This window comes from Melozone crissalis, unplaced genomic scaffold (assembly GCF_028551555.1).
Source record: "Melozone crissalis strain CALT ecotype California unplaced genomic scaffold, PUWL_Pcris_2 ptg000005l_1, whole genome shotgun sequence".
Classification (NCBI taxonomy): domain Eukaryota; kingdom Metazoa; phylum Chordata; class Aves; order Passeriformes; family Passerellidae; genus Melozone; species Melozone crissalis.
Genome location: NW_026535783.1, coordinates 37,134,298 through 37,150,374, shown reverse-complemented (window position 1 = coordinate 37,150,374; position 16,077 = coordinate 37,134,298). Strand labels below are relative to the sequence as shown.

The 16,077-nt window shown below is 40.2% G+C and overlaps 1 protein-coding gene across 1 annotated transcript in view; it reads right to left on the bottom strand.

Annotated features, from left to right (window-relative positions):
- KIF27 (kinesin family member 27) overlaps nt 1–15,251 on the bottom strand; it is a 29,703-nt gene extending 14,452 nt beyond the window's left edge. The window contains exons 1-5 of the mRNA XM_054285812.1: nt 15,146–15,251; nt 13,402–13,796; nt 11,186–11,386; nt 8,892–9,820; nt 1,697–1,840 (exon numbers count right to left, since the gene is read on the bottom strand). Coding sequence (XP_054141787.1) covers nt 1,697–1,840; nt 8,892–9,820; nt 11,186–11,386; nt 13,402–13,699 — 1,572 coding nt within the window. The 5' untranslated portion in view covers nt 13,700–13,796; nt 15,146–15,251. The remainder of the gene's footprint in view (nt 1–1,696; nt 1,841–8,891; nt 9,821–11,185; nt 11,387–13,401; nt 13,797–15,145) is intronic.
- Between the last annotated feature and the right edge of the window lie 826 nt (nt 15,252–16,077).

Here is a 16,077-nt window from a genome sequence, read left to right as displayed (position 1 = left end):
GCTTCTCCTACAGCATTCTCCATACATTGTTCAAAAGTACTTAGTACTTAGATAACTTATGTTATCTAAACCGATTCGTCCATAAGGCCAAGATTATATCCATTATCAGCTCACTCTATCATTTTTGACTCTTTTTGAATATGGCCTAGCAACAACAGAGAAGTTGAAATATAGCTCACAATACATTCTACATTCTTCTACTTTGAGTAACACATTTTTATTAATTCTTTATGTTGTTGTCTTAGTTGAAAGTTCCTTCCAAACACAAACAATGCTTTACAAGTTGACATTGTGTTGGAATACAATACATATTATTCCTATGTCATAGAAAATCGAATATATGTATGAATATCATAATTGTTATCGTTTTGGAAGAAGTAACAGCCAACTGATCCACCTTGAAACTATTTATCCCTGATACAATTGCACATACAGCTCCACAGTGTAATAATGTAACCCATTTCATAAATACGTATGTGTATAAACATTTATTACCTCCTACCTCATACCTGCTACTCTAGAAGTCCTTATTCTATCATGTACCATTAAATTACATATGCCTGTGAACACAATGTAAAATATTTGACAGAAGCACTTGCTTTGCATTATATGTTCTTAAACAGAAGTGGCAGTTTAGTGAACTAAATGCCAAAATGCTGCCTGAAAGCTCTCAGGCTTCCTTCCTGTCTCTGATACTAAAAGAACCTTCTATCTACACTGTAACAGCTACCTTGTATCCTCCAAAATTTAAATAAGCATTATCACACTATCAGTTGACACTATGGTGTGCCGGCTAAAAAAAGTTTAGCCAGAATGACAGAAAAGAGAGAAAGTGACAGAAGGAAGAAAAAAATCATGACTAGTTTACTTACCTTTAATGCACTGACTCTCCCCAAGCCATCAGAATGGAAAAGGAAAAAGGAGAAAAAGTATGATAAGGAGAAGAGCGCTAGCTATCCATGTTTACGCTTTTCTCTTTTAAAAATTCATATAATAAATTATCTGTAATCCACATGTCTGGCAACACCAGCAGAATATTAACTATTCTAGGTGCACATTATGCATGTACTAGCCACAATAATTTCATTAGCAAATTCAAGATCTACAGAAGGAAAGAGGCAAGCAGCCTTTTTGTCTTTACCTCACTTTCCATTGTGTCACTCAGTTTTCTCTAATGGTAAATGATCAGAACATCAGGATGGAATTCTGTCTTATAAAGCCAAAAGGAGCCAATACTCTAATTCTTAATAAAGCTATAGCAAAATAAGTTTCTATATAACTTTTCAATTCAAGCATTCTATAGGATCCATACAGTCTTTTTTCAGTTCTAAACCATCTTTCAAAGTCTTTCAAATCCTAATCTATTAATTGTCCTGGAACTCCTTAACAATGATACAAATCTGGGGAGAGGGTTGTGTGTTATGGTTCAGGAAGCATGGAGAGCATGAATGGTTCACTTCTAGTTATGCAGGAGGCTTCTGGCACAGCTAGGTTCATATACAGTCTCCAGAAATCATATTACTGTGATACATCCACTAGAAGAACCCAACTCATTCTGTGAAACAGCTCTAATTAAAACAAAATGTCCCCAGTATTGACTGGTAATAAGTAAAAAAAAATCTGAGGGACTGTTGAATGCGTTCATATGGTAGAAGGATGGTTCAATGCAGATAAATATGTACCAGTGGGAAAATACCTGTAATCTTTGTGTTTCTTGAGCCTCCTTTAAAAGTTCCTGTTGTTCTTTCTTTTCTTGTAGTAATGTCTTTATCTGATTCTGCAGTACCTGCACTTCATGATTCTTCTGGCTAAATAGTTCTTCATCCATAACTAGTACCTGCTGCATAATAAAAGAAAAGTTCAGCTGGGCAAAAGGGACATTATTATTCCTACAATAAAATAAAACCTCATTTGTTGTTAAGAGACATGACCAGCACTGCAAAGTCTTGAAGTATGTACAGCAAATTGTCTAAGTGGTTATCTGCAGTTTCTAGCAGCTATTTCTTCACTTCTGTTCCATCTACTGATTTTGTTCTAACAAGTTTCATTCTTCCCAAGGAGATAATGTACTCATAACCAAACCTAATTTATTGAAGTATATATTAAATTCAATTATTATCTTTAGTATGCTGTTATATGTAGCTACAAGATCACAGCATCTTGTGATTAATATACTTCTCTAATGAAAAAAAAAGAACAGCTGTCCTCAATCTGCAACTTGGATAACAGTTTAAACATTAAAGAAAACACAAGAATGCTTGTTCATATGTTCTTGTGAATGAACTTATACTGATGGATGGAGACTTCCAAATGTTATTAGTCTTCTAGAAAGCCTGCAGAAGCCAAAGACAAAGTATTGAAACATTACATCAACCCACAAACCTTCTTATTCCTGCTCTTCCTATTTTTTTCTCCAAGAGTCCTGGTGGTGGACATATGAATGAGTTTGGATGTTAGCTACAACAAATTTGGTATTTTAATATCATGTAAGACAGCATTATCCAAGCAACAATAGCTGCTAGCAAAGAAATGTGTATGTACAGACAAGAACAGGTCCTCTACTAGTTATTAAATCTGTCCATATGCAAACCCTGCTCTGGAGTCTGTAGTGTCTCATTTATTTTAGCCTTCCTCTAACCATCTCTTCCTGGCTGTGGATGGTATACTCCCTGGGGAAGAGAGTTCAAGCTAAGTTTAAGGTCAGCTTTCACACTGTTTTGAACCAGGGAAACAGAGGTTTAAAACAAGTCACAGAAGAAAAACAAGAAAGAAGAAAAAAAGCTGTGATTTAGACTGCTTGAGAACAATGAAAAGACAAAATTTGTTTATGCAATTGCCAGATAACAATCTATAGCTTTATCAATTTGGTTGCAAACTTAAAAATGGGTTGATGTTACAAAATTCTAACTTATTGGAGCACTGCCTCCTTCTACACGTGACCAAACTCAAATTAGTTTCTCTGAGCTATTCATCTGGCATCAGAACTTCACTCAGAATCCAACTGGTGTATAGTTGTTTTAAGTAATAAAATCTGTTATTAATTTTGATTTCAGATGATTTTCACTGTACAATAACCTGAATTTCTTTTCTTTTGATGTTCACAGTCAACATTTTAACTCAGCACATCCAGTATAAGTACTCCCTAAATGCATATGGGGAAGTTTCCAAAAAGAATTATTTATTTGATCATGTGTCAGTTCTGTTAGGAGACATGCTGTCAGAAGGCTGAGAGCTCTTCTCCCCACAGGTCGTCTCTAGGACTATTATCTACTGTGAGAGAAATAGCTGATCAGCACTAGCGATATGACAGGATCCTCATGGGGTATCTGCATGCTAAGACTCCCAGATGTTTTGAAATTTTCACCTTTTTTGGAAAACCATAAAGAAGTATGATGTCACCAAAAAGCAAAAGTTGATGTTTAACACAAAAGCAAATGTTAGAAAAGATTAGACAAAGAAATCTGCAAATAGTTTAGAAACTCTGTTAGCTAAAGGCATAGCAATGGAAAAGGAAATATAGGAGATTTTGTGAGAAATACAGTTTAGGAAATTGCTAAGAGATAAGAGATGAAACTGTAACTTTGTAATATTAGACAGACTAGCATATTACATACATAGTATTAGATAATATTAGACAAAACTTGCAAAACTTAGTCCCTGGGTCATCTGTAAATTCACTGATAGCTTTGAAAATATCTGTATTGTAATTATATCTGTAATGCTTCTGACAAAGTAATATCTTCCAAGATTCAAAACAATTTCTGGGTTCACAGGACAACTGCTGAGGATATGCACCTAAATACACACTTCCCAGAGATAGGAAAATTCTCTTTCTGTCTTTCTCTCTCTCTTTCTCTTCTTTCTCCCCCTAACTAAGAGGAAAACTAACTTGCCTAACTGAGTACACTCCCTCACTTCCAAGCCCCCAGTCCCAAGGAAAAGTAAGAAAACTTGTGGGTCAAGACAGAAATTGTACAGTAAGTGAAGGTGAAGTGAAAGAACAGAGAAAATAACATAAAGGTGGTTAATTACTGCAAAACCAATCACTCTCTGCCTTGAAAGGGCAGATTCCCATTAGCTCCTGTGCAAAAAGACAGCTAGCATAACTAAATCTCCCTCCTTCCCCTTTCAGTTTCTGAGTATGTCAAATGATGTGAAATATCTCTTTGGTTGACTTGGGTCATCTGCCTGGCTGTGCTCCTCCTGTCCCTGGCACACCAGCCTATCTATTCACTGGTGTCACAGTCAGAGTCAGTCCCTTGATACTGTGCAAACACTCTGCAGCAAGACCTAAAACACTGGTCTTCTTTCAGAATCATACTAGTCAGAAATGTAAAACATGGCATCCTGCAAGCATTTATGAAGAATATTAACTCCATCTTGGCCAGACTTAGTACAACCCCCACTTAATACTCCACACCATTTATGTCATGCTCAAGCCCCACGCTATCCAATGCAACCTTATTAACTATCCTTTCTTCCCTTCTCATCCTTTGACTTTTGCACAGATATCATTCCTTGAGTCTATAGACTAGTCCTGTAAAATACCCACAAAATGTCCACAGAGTTTATTTAGTCCATGATGTGGGTTCTGTCTGGCTACAGTGATCACTCAGGACAGGCACCCAGGTTATGCTACAAGAATATTTGTATGATCCTACAACAGGCCAGCACAGTCCTTCCATGGTGTCAGAGACTGAAATGTTATCACTCATGGCTTAAACATTGTCATAACAATTTTTTTCCTGTTATGGCAAAACTGTATGATGAAGCTGCACCACCAAAGCCCAGAGTGAATGCGCCTCCTGATTGAAACTCTGTGAGTTAAACTGACCAAGGCTACTTGAGAGAAGAAAAGTGAAAAAAAAAAGAAAATTGGTTAAAGCATCTCAGGCCTGGGAAGTAATGGATAAGGCTAGGAGAGCAGTCACAGAAGAGCCAAGCCCAGTGGGTTCAGGGCGGAGGCCATGGCCCCAGGCTTATCTGTTGCCAGGTTTGCAGAAACCTGGCAACAGATAAGCCTGGATTCTTCCTATCCCCCACTAAAGGGTGGGGGAGGAGGGTTTTGGGTGCATGTGAAAACCTCTGGTCAGAGGCACTGAACATGCATCCTCTGCTGTGCAGATTAGCTCAGCTGTGGGGCCCCCCACCCCAGAAAATCAAATCTATGGGACATTCACATGAGCGGGAGCTAAGGGGGCATCAAGGTTCATCAAAGGCCCCCTGAAGGGTTCCCGTGACCCTGTGCCTGAGGACTGTTCACGATACAAAATGATGCAGCTGACCCAAAGTCTTTCAAGGGACAGTGTCAAACATGGCCCCCCTCAGGGGAGGCACCTGGGCATTCCCACTTGGCCCAAAAGTATGCTAATCCATTGGATACTATGGTTTTGGCAGGGGACCCTCACCACCAAGAAGACCAGATGGAGAGGATCTATGAGACATCATTAAGACGCATGGAGGGGTGGTATGTTTCTACTTAATCTGTCATTCTGCCTTTCCTTCCTCCCTTCCTCCCCTTCCTTCCTTCCCTTCCTTCCCTTCTTTCCCTTCCTTCCTCCCCTTCCTTCCTCCCTCCCTTCCCTCCCTTCCCTCCCTCCCTCCCTTCCCTCCCTTCCCTCCCTCCCTTCCTCCCTCCCTCCCTCCCTTCCTTCCTCCCTCCCTCCCTCCCTCCCTTCCTCCCTCCCTCCCTCCCTCCCTCCCTCCCTCCCTTCCTTCCTTCCTTCCTTCCTTCCTTCCTTCCTTCCTTCCTTCCTTCCTTCCTTCCTTCCTTCCTTCCTTCCTTCCTTCCTTCCTTCCTTCCTTCCTTCCCTCCTTCCCTCCTTCCCTCCTTCCCTCCTTCCTTCCTTCCCTCCTTCCTTCCCTCCTTCCCTCCTTTGTGAATAGAGCAGATTGTAACACATTGTAGAAGCATGGAGTTCAAACCCACAGAGCTGTAAGTCCAGTGAATCAGTATCAGAAAGAGGAAGGGGTCTACTGCATCTCAGGAACTGGTTGACAACAACTGGAACAGTAATCTTCCTGGAAGACCCTTTTAAACCACTGCCTCTTCCCCCTTTATGTACAGACTGCTTTATGTGCAAAGTTCCAGGACCAAAATAGGTGCACCGCCCCACTTCTCATATCCATTTCACAGATAGAACTGTAGGGTGGGATTTGTCATGTGCTCATGGCCCCCCTTCCCTTAAGCAGAGTAATTCCTGGTCAAGGTAGTCAATATGCTGGCCTGCCCAAGCAAGGGGCTAAAGAGATTATCCACATTATCTTTTGAGTTGCTAGACCTTGTGTAACAATCTTTCCACAGCTGAGATGCAGGTCCATATCAAGGAGAGGGAATGGAGATTTTCAGTAAATCTCTAGGGCTGGCAAACTGTTCTATACAAAGTTGGTGCCAGAGAGTAAGCCTAATTCAGCCTTACTAGGTTGCTGTCATATGATGTCTGTGTGTTCTGTATAGACTTCAGCCACTCAGATTGTGTGGACTGTACATTGTTTGGATCTTTCGAGGCCTGATTATTGTCCATGTCACTGAAGATCACCTCCACCACCTCTAATTCCCTCAGACATTAAATATATTCCTCTGTGGCAATCCACATGCCTCACTAGATGACAATATCTTCCTTAAGAGAGTACTTTGTCTTCATGCTCAATAGGAGTCACCTCTGGAAGCTGGAGGTGGCTGACCCTCTTCCAATCCCTCTATCAGTCCCACAATCCCTAGCAAAGAATCCCAGCTACTGTGTTCCCCTTCCTTTTAGTTCCAGACTGTTAGCCCTACTATTCCAGCTCTGGAGCAACCAGGTAGCAATTAGTTCATCTTGTCAGGCAAAATCTTTACACAATATCTTGCAGCTAGGCTATGGATAGGGACCAGGTAGCTTCCGCCTCTCATGATTTCTGTCTCTTTCCTTTCCTATCCTGCTGTGGAACAGGCTACCTGTTCTTATTCTTCCTCTCTCCTCCTCTGAGTATGAGCTGCCTCTTCTCTTATTAACTTGATCTCTGCTTCCACTGTTTCTTTACTACAAGATCAGCTATTACAGTTGAGGGTTCAGTCTCTGATTTAGTGTCTCTGTGGCCTCAGACCAAGACATCTTCTGAGTCTCAGACCACTACAAGCCTGTTTGTGGGCTTTTAGACCAGGCCCTCTTGCATTTCCAAGGGCACTGGACACTGACTTTTATAGGCATGGGGCACATCCAACACAGCTATAGAAGTCACTGTGTTTCACCTTCGTTTCTTCAAATAATGTATTAGTTTGATGGGTTAATGAGCCTGTTCAGATATGAAATCACAAGTAGTCAGAGGCAGCAATGGCCCTGTGCTCCTGCCCATCTCCTCCCAGACATACTGACACCCCAGGGATCAATCACCTTAGAGCATGTTCCTGGCGTGCTCAAATCATGTGGCAACCCCAAATAGCTGTTTAACCTTATGAACATTAATCAAAGTTGGGATCACAACACATTACTATGAACAGTCTGATTACATAAGGATACTGAAGGAACTCAGAAGCCACTACATCAAAACTATAAAAAACTGTTCTGGAGGAGAGGAAGGGATAGGTACCACTTTTCCCCCTCTCTCTGCAAAATGTCTCTCAGGGAAGAAGAGGGTAAAATATAGTTGCTGATTTTATCCATGAGGTGGTTCTTGGAGTACTGGGACATCCACAATGTAAGACCCAGATTACACTGATGGACAGTGGTTTTGCCATAGCACTCCCAAGCAAAGGAAAACCAAGTAATAAAGAGCAAACAAAATCGCAAAATCTGAAAATAGTCATTAATGATTCTTGGAGGCTTTTTTACAGCTAGAAAGGAATCAAGCATCTAAATATTCGCGCACACATACAAATCAGCACCCAAAGCAAATATGCAGCTTCATGACCTGCAACAGTCTTTAAACATCTTAACCAAACAGGTATTATTAACAAGTTTACTTTAGCACACTGTCATCAAATCTGTTATTATTTTGAAAGCCTTGAGCCACAGGTTGGGTTCCAAAATAGACTGTTATGGGTTATCCAAGGAGGTAGCTAAGCACACAGAGCTATCTCTTCACTTCCCCCTACTCCCATCTCCTAGGAGGACAGAGGAAGAGCAAAGGGAAAGTGAATGCAAGAAAATTTGTGAGTCAAGATAGAAACTGATCAGTAAGTGATGATGAAGTGCAAGAGAGAAAGAAAATAAAACAAAAGAGATAATGCAAAAGCTATTGCCTACCACCTCCCAAGGCTGACTAATGCTGAGCCAGTTCTGGGTAAAATACAGCTAAGTCTCCCTAAACCTCCTCCTTTTTATTGCTGAGCATCACATTATGTGGTATGAAATCTCTCTGATTAGTTCAGGTCATCTGCTTTGTTTCATGTTTGTGTCTCCAACTATTCATGCATCCTCCGATCTATTTACTGGGGGTTGCAGGCAGAAAAAGAGAAGGCCTGTCACTATACAAAACACCGTTCAAAAAGAGCAAAAGCATTACTGTCTTGTTATCATTGTATTGGTCACAAATCTAAAACACAGCACCCTCGGGGATGCTATACAGAAAACTAACTTCATCTCAGCCAAACCTAGCATACTAGCATAGCTAAAACCAAATATCTAACACATAAAACAGCTCAGCCTGAAGAATCATCTTGAAACTGACTAGAGAAAATATAACATTACTTCAACTCATCTCTGTTGTCACTGATTGTGTATTCAAACATCCATTACAAAACACCTACATACCAGAGATTGGCCAAAGAGTATTCTACAAAGCTGGAAATTAAATTTAATTGTCAAATTAAGTACAGGTGACAATTTTATCCATTTTTCAAAATATAGCTCAAATTTTGGCAGATTGCTTTTTTACTTAGTCATTTAAATAAACAGCTTATAATTAAATACCTGGCATTTCTTTAGTTCCCTCTTCAGCTGAAGTATTGTAATGTGATGTGGTACTGGGCTGGTCTCAGTGCCTGTGTCAGCCTCCTGGATGGTGAGAGCTTCCTTCTTTACTTTCTGTACCATAGTGATCCAGCTCTGCAACCTGTCCCGCTGACTTCTTCTTAAGCTAACATCATCATACAAATCAACCAGAAAAGGTAAGGCTTCATCTACACAATTTCTGTAACCGAAACATTGAGCCTGAAGGCGAGTGAGCTGCTCCTCAAGTGAACTGATATGGGCTTTTTCTTCATTTAAGTCATGTAACTGCTGATTACGGGCCTGCTGGCTCTGCAAAGCTTCCCGAAGCAATCTGATTTCAAGTTCCATTTCATCAATTCGGTCTTTTTCTGGGTTGTAATTTACTACTGGTTTATTTCTAATGTTTTTTACTCTGTTGGCATATTTGAGGGAATTTAAAGATTCATCAAAGTCCAGTGAGGATGGACTTATACATGTTATCATAACAGTCTTGGCATTTCCTCCTAGGGAGTCTTTCAGAATACGAGTGATTTTAGCATCTCTGTATGGAATATGTACACTTTTTCTTTTTGGGTCTCCAAGGGCACTGATGACATTTCCCAAGGCCAAGAGACCACTATTGATCTGAACTGATTCTTTGAAGCGCTCACCAGTATTTCCAGTCTTTGCTACCCTCTCTGATCCTGCCAAATCCACAAAATGAAACTTTGAAGAAATTGAATCCTGTGCAGCATTCTGATACTCTGCAGACTGCTTCTGATGAATACTGATGGTAAAAATGGCATGAGATCGACTAGAATGCTCATTCATCTGCGTTGTGCCTGTGTGACGAGCTGCATTGCCACTTTCCAGCAGGCTTATTACTTCATCTGCACATTCTACTTGGAATTCCTTAGCACCGACAATCACTTCAAATGCCAAACCAGATGAAAGTAAGAATAATTTAATAAATTCTAATAGCAATAGTTTATAATGATAATTCTTCAGCAATAGTTTACAGCAATACCTATAATAGTGTATTAGAGAAAATACAAGCCTGCTATGGCTATGACCTACCTATGAACTCATAGCATATAGCCATAGAAATAGAAGATACAATAAGTGCAAAGCATGAGATACAATACATCTGAAACCTGCAGATATTTAATGTAGGGGTCTATTGTGCCATAACATTTGAAACATTATCTTAGACACAAGACACAACTCATTTACACATTGCACACTGCACGTTACCTTTACAATTTACAGCGTGGTGCTACCTAGAAAAAATATGAGCAAAATCAGCTCAAAGGATATTCTGCCAGTTAAAAAAAAGACTAAGAACTATAAAGTTTTTAGTAAAACTTATTCCAAGCCTGTACTAAGAAAATAATTTCTATTCTGAATAGTGCAGATAGTTGGGCCTTTGGGACAGGTATCTGTTAGTAATCTAATAAAGTGCAAGTGTACTTCTACCAAGTACTCTTACTAATGATCTTCTTTATCATATTTTTCTTTTAATGAGAGATGGAAAGCATCCTAGAACAAGCAGCTTACTCTAACTGTACTGAAGAAAATAAATAATTTAAAATGTATTGTGGGATCCTTTTGAAGCAATGATATTGTCTGCAAGATTTGTGCTGAACTAGTGCTTTCTCCTAGCTACAGATAAAAAACTCATGACAGCTTAATATAACAGTTTAAGAATACTAGACTAAACACAACAATTAGAATATAAAGAAAAAAAATCCGAACCCAAACCAGATTAGGTACTTTCAGAATAAAATAACTCTGATATGGATTCTTCTAGCATTTTCATGGGGTGAATAGGATACCTACAGGGCAAGTATTAATCTCAAAGCCTCTAAGAATATCTACTTCCCCTTCTCTTAATGAAGTGGTCTCTTCCACTCATTTCATTGTAAAAGGGGAGCAGATATTTACAATATCATTGACTTAACAATTGTAATTTTGAAGGAAGAAGCAATGGTTTAATCTTAAAATATTTATTCAAGTGAATAATCGCATACTATTCTGTTTCTAGACAGAATTTGCAGAAACAATAACTGTGTTATTTACTTTACCATTTGTTGCCACTTCCATCTATATAATAGAACATCTATATTGCTGACAAGCATCTAAACCTCAAGCTGTTTCCAAACAGCTAAACTGAGCTTATATTAGTATTTTTTTTCCTTTTATTCATTAGTAGTGAATAAGCACTTTCAAGAGAAAGCAAGAATTTGGACAGAAACTGAAACACAAAACACCAAATTTGAGAGCTGGAATCCTACCTGTATTTCCCTTCTCATCTTCTCGAATATGTAGATATTTCACGGAGGTCTCCAAATCCAACAAATCTCGAAGTTCTTCCTTGTAAACCTCTATATAGGATACCTTCACACGGAAGTTAGTATTACGATGTTCGGAAATATGATGAAATAATTCCTGAATAGCCCGTGGGATTATGCCCCTTTCATCCACTGCGACTGATGCTAAAATATAAGCACAAATGTCACAGAAAACTGCAGTCATTCTGTAACATAAATTACAAAGACTGAAATTTGAGAGAAGCCTGCGATATTTAGTGTGCAACACACTAAGGAATCTGAAGAGCTCATCGTTCACAAGAATTTTTGTAATTTTTTTTTGTGTGTGTGTCAGAAACTTTGTTTGCATCCAGTACTAGGATTCAAATCTAGTACTAGGATTTTAATTACATAATTTTATAGTTATGAAAGTTATGAAAAATATGGATTCTGCTTTAAAACTATACTCCTCAGAGTACAGATTTCTTCTTTATCCCTACTCAATATGGTTAGCAATGACATCTCAAGGGTTTGAGAAACTATAAATTCTACTTATATAAAGCAAAATCATCAGTAACATAGCGAGACAAGATTTATGACCAACACTACCAGTAATTTCCTATTTTTTCATAAACATGGAACACTGGTGCCAAACTCTACTTTTTTTTTACATAGTCAGCACAGGACAATGTTTCCATTAATCATCTGTGTTCTTTATGCAAGACTATGGAAGCTGTTTGCCTATGAGACAATAAAAAGAATATCTTTTACCAAAAAACTAACAGGTTGCTCACATCTAAGTATTAATTTAGTAAATATATTCATTAAACTAAAAAGGTGTAATTGCAGAGCTATGATCAGTCTTAGACTGTGACATCCACTACCAAAACAATTTAGCTAGCAATAGTACTTACAGGAACATTAAATACCGACTAGTGAAGGGAATGGAAGTGAAGTTACAACAATAAGCAGAAGAGACCAGTGGTATGAGGTTCAACAAAGCCAGCTGTGGGGTCCTGCCCTTGAGGCACAACAATCCCCTTAAGCACCATGGGTTGGGTGGGGGCAGAGTGGCTGGAAAGGTGCTCAGCCAGAAGGGACCTGTGGGTGCTGGTTGACAGCAGCAGATCACAGGCCAGCCAGGTGTGCCCAGGTAGCCAAGAAGGCCAATGGCATCCTGAGGAGTACCAGCAGTTTTGTGGCCAGCAGGGCCAGGGCAGTGATTGTCCCCCTGTGCTGGGCACTCATGAGGTCACACCTCCAGTGCTGTGTTCAGTTCTGGGCCCACCACTGTAAGGACATTGAGGAGCTGGAGTGTGTCCAGAGAAGGGCAACAGAACTGAGGCAGGGTCTGGAGGAGCAGCTGAGGGAGCTGGGGTTGTTTAAGCTGGAGAAAAGCAGACTCATGATAGACCGTAGTGCTCTCTACTACTACCTGACAGGAGGGTGTAACTGGGGGGAGGGGGGTCACTCTCCTCTCCCAGGTAAAAAGTGACAGCACAAGAAAAAATTACCTCAGGCTGCACCTGAGGAGGCTTAGATTTGATATTAGGAAGAATTTCTTCACTGGTGGTCAACCAATGGAATAGGCCTAGTTGTGAACCTGGAAATGTAGGGTTAATGGTTGGGCTTTAAGATCTTAGGGGTCTTTTCAAACCTACACAGTTCAGTGATCCTATGATTCTAAATAAAAGGAAGACTCTACCAAAATATTTGCAATGCTCTATTTATATCAATTTGGAAAAATTAAAGCATAGATTTCTCAGATGTCACAGAAATTTTTCTCAAAAGCCCCAAAAAAGCAAACAAATCCAACACAGAATGAGCAAGTAAATAATTAAGTGCCTAATGAAGACACTTGCAAGGTAAGATTAAGTATAGTAAAAATTTTCAAAACCACTATATCTCAGAAAAAAAAGTTGTAATATAAACTGCATGTTGAAATGTGGAATGTGAAAGAACACTTAACAAATTGGGGCTTTCTTAGATATTTTTGGTATAGTCTAATTTATGGAGAAGTTTTTAGAACCTTAATTATCACATAAACAATTGGAAGTTTTGGGTTTTTTTACTACAGGTTTTTGCCTTGATCCTTAAAACTATGCAGCATTATCTGCTATGTAATAAATATTTAACTTGCATAAATGCACTCTTTGCCAATTAAAAAATCTCCAAAAACCAAAAACCCTTCTATAACCTACCAATGTGGTCACCACCGATGGTGTAAGTCTTCCCAGAACCAGTCTGTCCATAGGCAAACACTGTAGCATTGTATCCTTCAGTCAGAGACACTAGAAGAGGCTTAATACAAACAGCATAAACTTCTTCTTGGGTTGAGTTTTTGCCAAATACAAAATCAAAAGTGAAGACATGGTCCTTTCCAATGATAATTTGTTTAGCATTTGGCACTAATCTGACACACACTTGGTGGTTATGAAGTATTTCTTTGGAAAGCAGAGGTCTGACTCGGACTGCAACTTTAACTGGGATCTCCTCCATGCCAGACTCCACCACTGTGCTTCCCACTCAGTATTCACATAGTCAAGAAGAAATCTGTCACCACAGCTCTGTTCACTTCATTCACAGCTGTCTGCAACTAAGAAAAAAGTTTTCCATGTTATATAATACAAAAGAATGTATCTCCTGAAGTGAAAAGCTGAGATTTCCTAAGGAACATGTAAGCAACATTACAATCTTGAAAACTACCTGATATAAATGCTGCTCTATTAATAACTATATAATCAATTAATAAATTATTTTTGCAATTATTTATTTCCAGGTTAGCAGACTTAAAGTTGCCTGATTTCCTCTTTGAATATAACACAGTCATACAAAGCAACAATATTGTAAGAGTTTTAATAAACACTGTTGGTAAAGCAAAGGCTTACAATGGATCCTCTAATTTTCCTGTTCCTGCATTCATATTGTGTAGGCAACACAAATCAGTCAAACAAAACCTTTTTCTCCAGAAGTTGTATATACATACCCTCTTTCCACTTACCAAGCACCAAACATTTCTAACACAACAAGCACAAGGAAGTGTGGTTTTAAATGTATCTATTTACTACACGTAGAACATTCCTCCGATTTTGATCTGAAACTTTAGGCACATATGTAATTATTTTTTAGTAATTATAATTTTAGCATACATGGTTCCTTATACTGCCTGGTGTATATTCATTCTTACAGCATAGGCATTGCACAGGAGCACACTTGTAAATATTAAGGAATTGCCTTTCTTTATAGCTGTTTTTCACTAGAATTCAAAAATCTGCATGGGATCCCACACACATATTTTCCATTGTTGTTGCTAACTCTGAGAATTTGTGTCATGAAAGGTAAAGTTTGCTGAACTTCGTGCTCTCACACACATTGTCTTCAAGAAAGCTGTATTACTGAACTGGCAGAAATCAGCTAAACTCCCAAAATTCAAGTTTGCTGAAAACTAATAGCTTAAAACAGTGTTATCTCATGGCAGTGAAGAGAAGAGCGTTTGCATTTCATTTTACTCCTTTTAATTTGAAGACTTGGCTGAACTCTGAAAAAAGAAAAGCCCCATTCTATTGACTGAGCACAAGAACAAATAAGCAAAGCATGAGAATGACTCGTATCATTAGGGACGTGGCCAATCAGAAACAGATACATAAATATACTAACTACAGATTAAAAACACGTTTTGAATGATAATTGAATGAGTGCATTATTTTTTTTGCCCCCTAGCAAGTGCTGCTCTTAAGTGCCAACTTTTCTTATTCTCTTTTTAAAGTTATTTTCCTAAACAAACAAGTTAACAAATCATGTCCCGGGTGTGGCAGGGAAACCGTATTTCCTAAGAATCTACTTTGTAAAAGAACGTGGGAATATGAAACATTCCCAAAACATCAAGGCAAGAGAGACACTCGGGTGTCGACGCTCGCGGCTCCCACAGGGCAGAGGCAAACATACATGCAACCTTTTCGCTTGCAGGGATGTTCTGCGTGCGGCCCAGCGGATTTTCCGTGCTTGCAACGTCTCCAAACCTGAGGAGCGGCCGGGATCGTATCACGCGTGAGGGTCGGGAGCCGCTAAAGACGCGGAGGCCGCCGTGCCGTGCCGTGCCGTGCCGTGTCGCGCCGGGCCGTGCCGCGGGCCCGGGCCGCAGCGAGGGCAGGCTGCGCGCTGTTTGCGACCCTCGCTAGGCAACGGCCGCCATGCCGGCCGCCCGCCGCGCGGACAGCGCCCCCAGCGGCGAGACCGGAGCGAGTCCCCGCCCTTCTTCCCGCCCTGCCGGGACTCGGCCCCTCTGTGCGGGAAGGACGGTGAGGTGTGTGTGTCCAGAGAAGCGCGAAGGAGCTGGGGAAGGGTCTGGAGTACAAGGGGTGTTAGGAGCGGCTGAGGGAGCTGGGGCTGTTCAGCTTGGAGGACGCTCAGGGAGACCTTACTGCTCACTACAGCTACCTGAAAGGTAGGAGTAGCAAGATGGCGTTCGGCCTCTCCTCACAGGCAACAGGTGACAGTACAAAAGGAAATAGCTTCAAGCTGTGATAGGGAAGGTTCAGGTTGGACATCCGGAAAATTTCTTCACAAAAAGGGTGATTAAATATTAGAACAGGCTGCCTAGTCAGGTGATGGAATCACAGTCCCTGGAGGTGTTTAAGGAAAGACTGGACATGGCACTCAGTGCCATGGTCTAGTAGACAAACTTGTGTTCGGTCACAGGTTGGACTTGATGATTCCAGAGATCTTTTCCAACCTAAGTGATTCTGTGATTCCTCCCCTCCCTTCCCACCTCCCTCACTGCATGGACTGAGCCCCCCCATCTCACCCCCAGCAGTAAAAACACAGACACACCCTCATGGCACGTCTGTCACCACACTGTTTATTGGACGACTGGACGG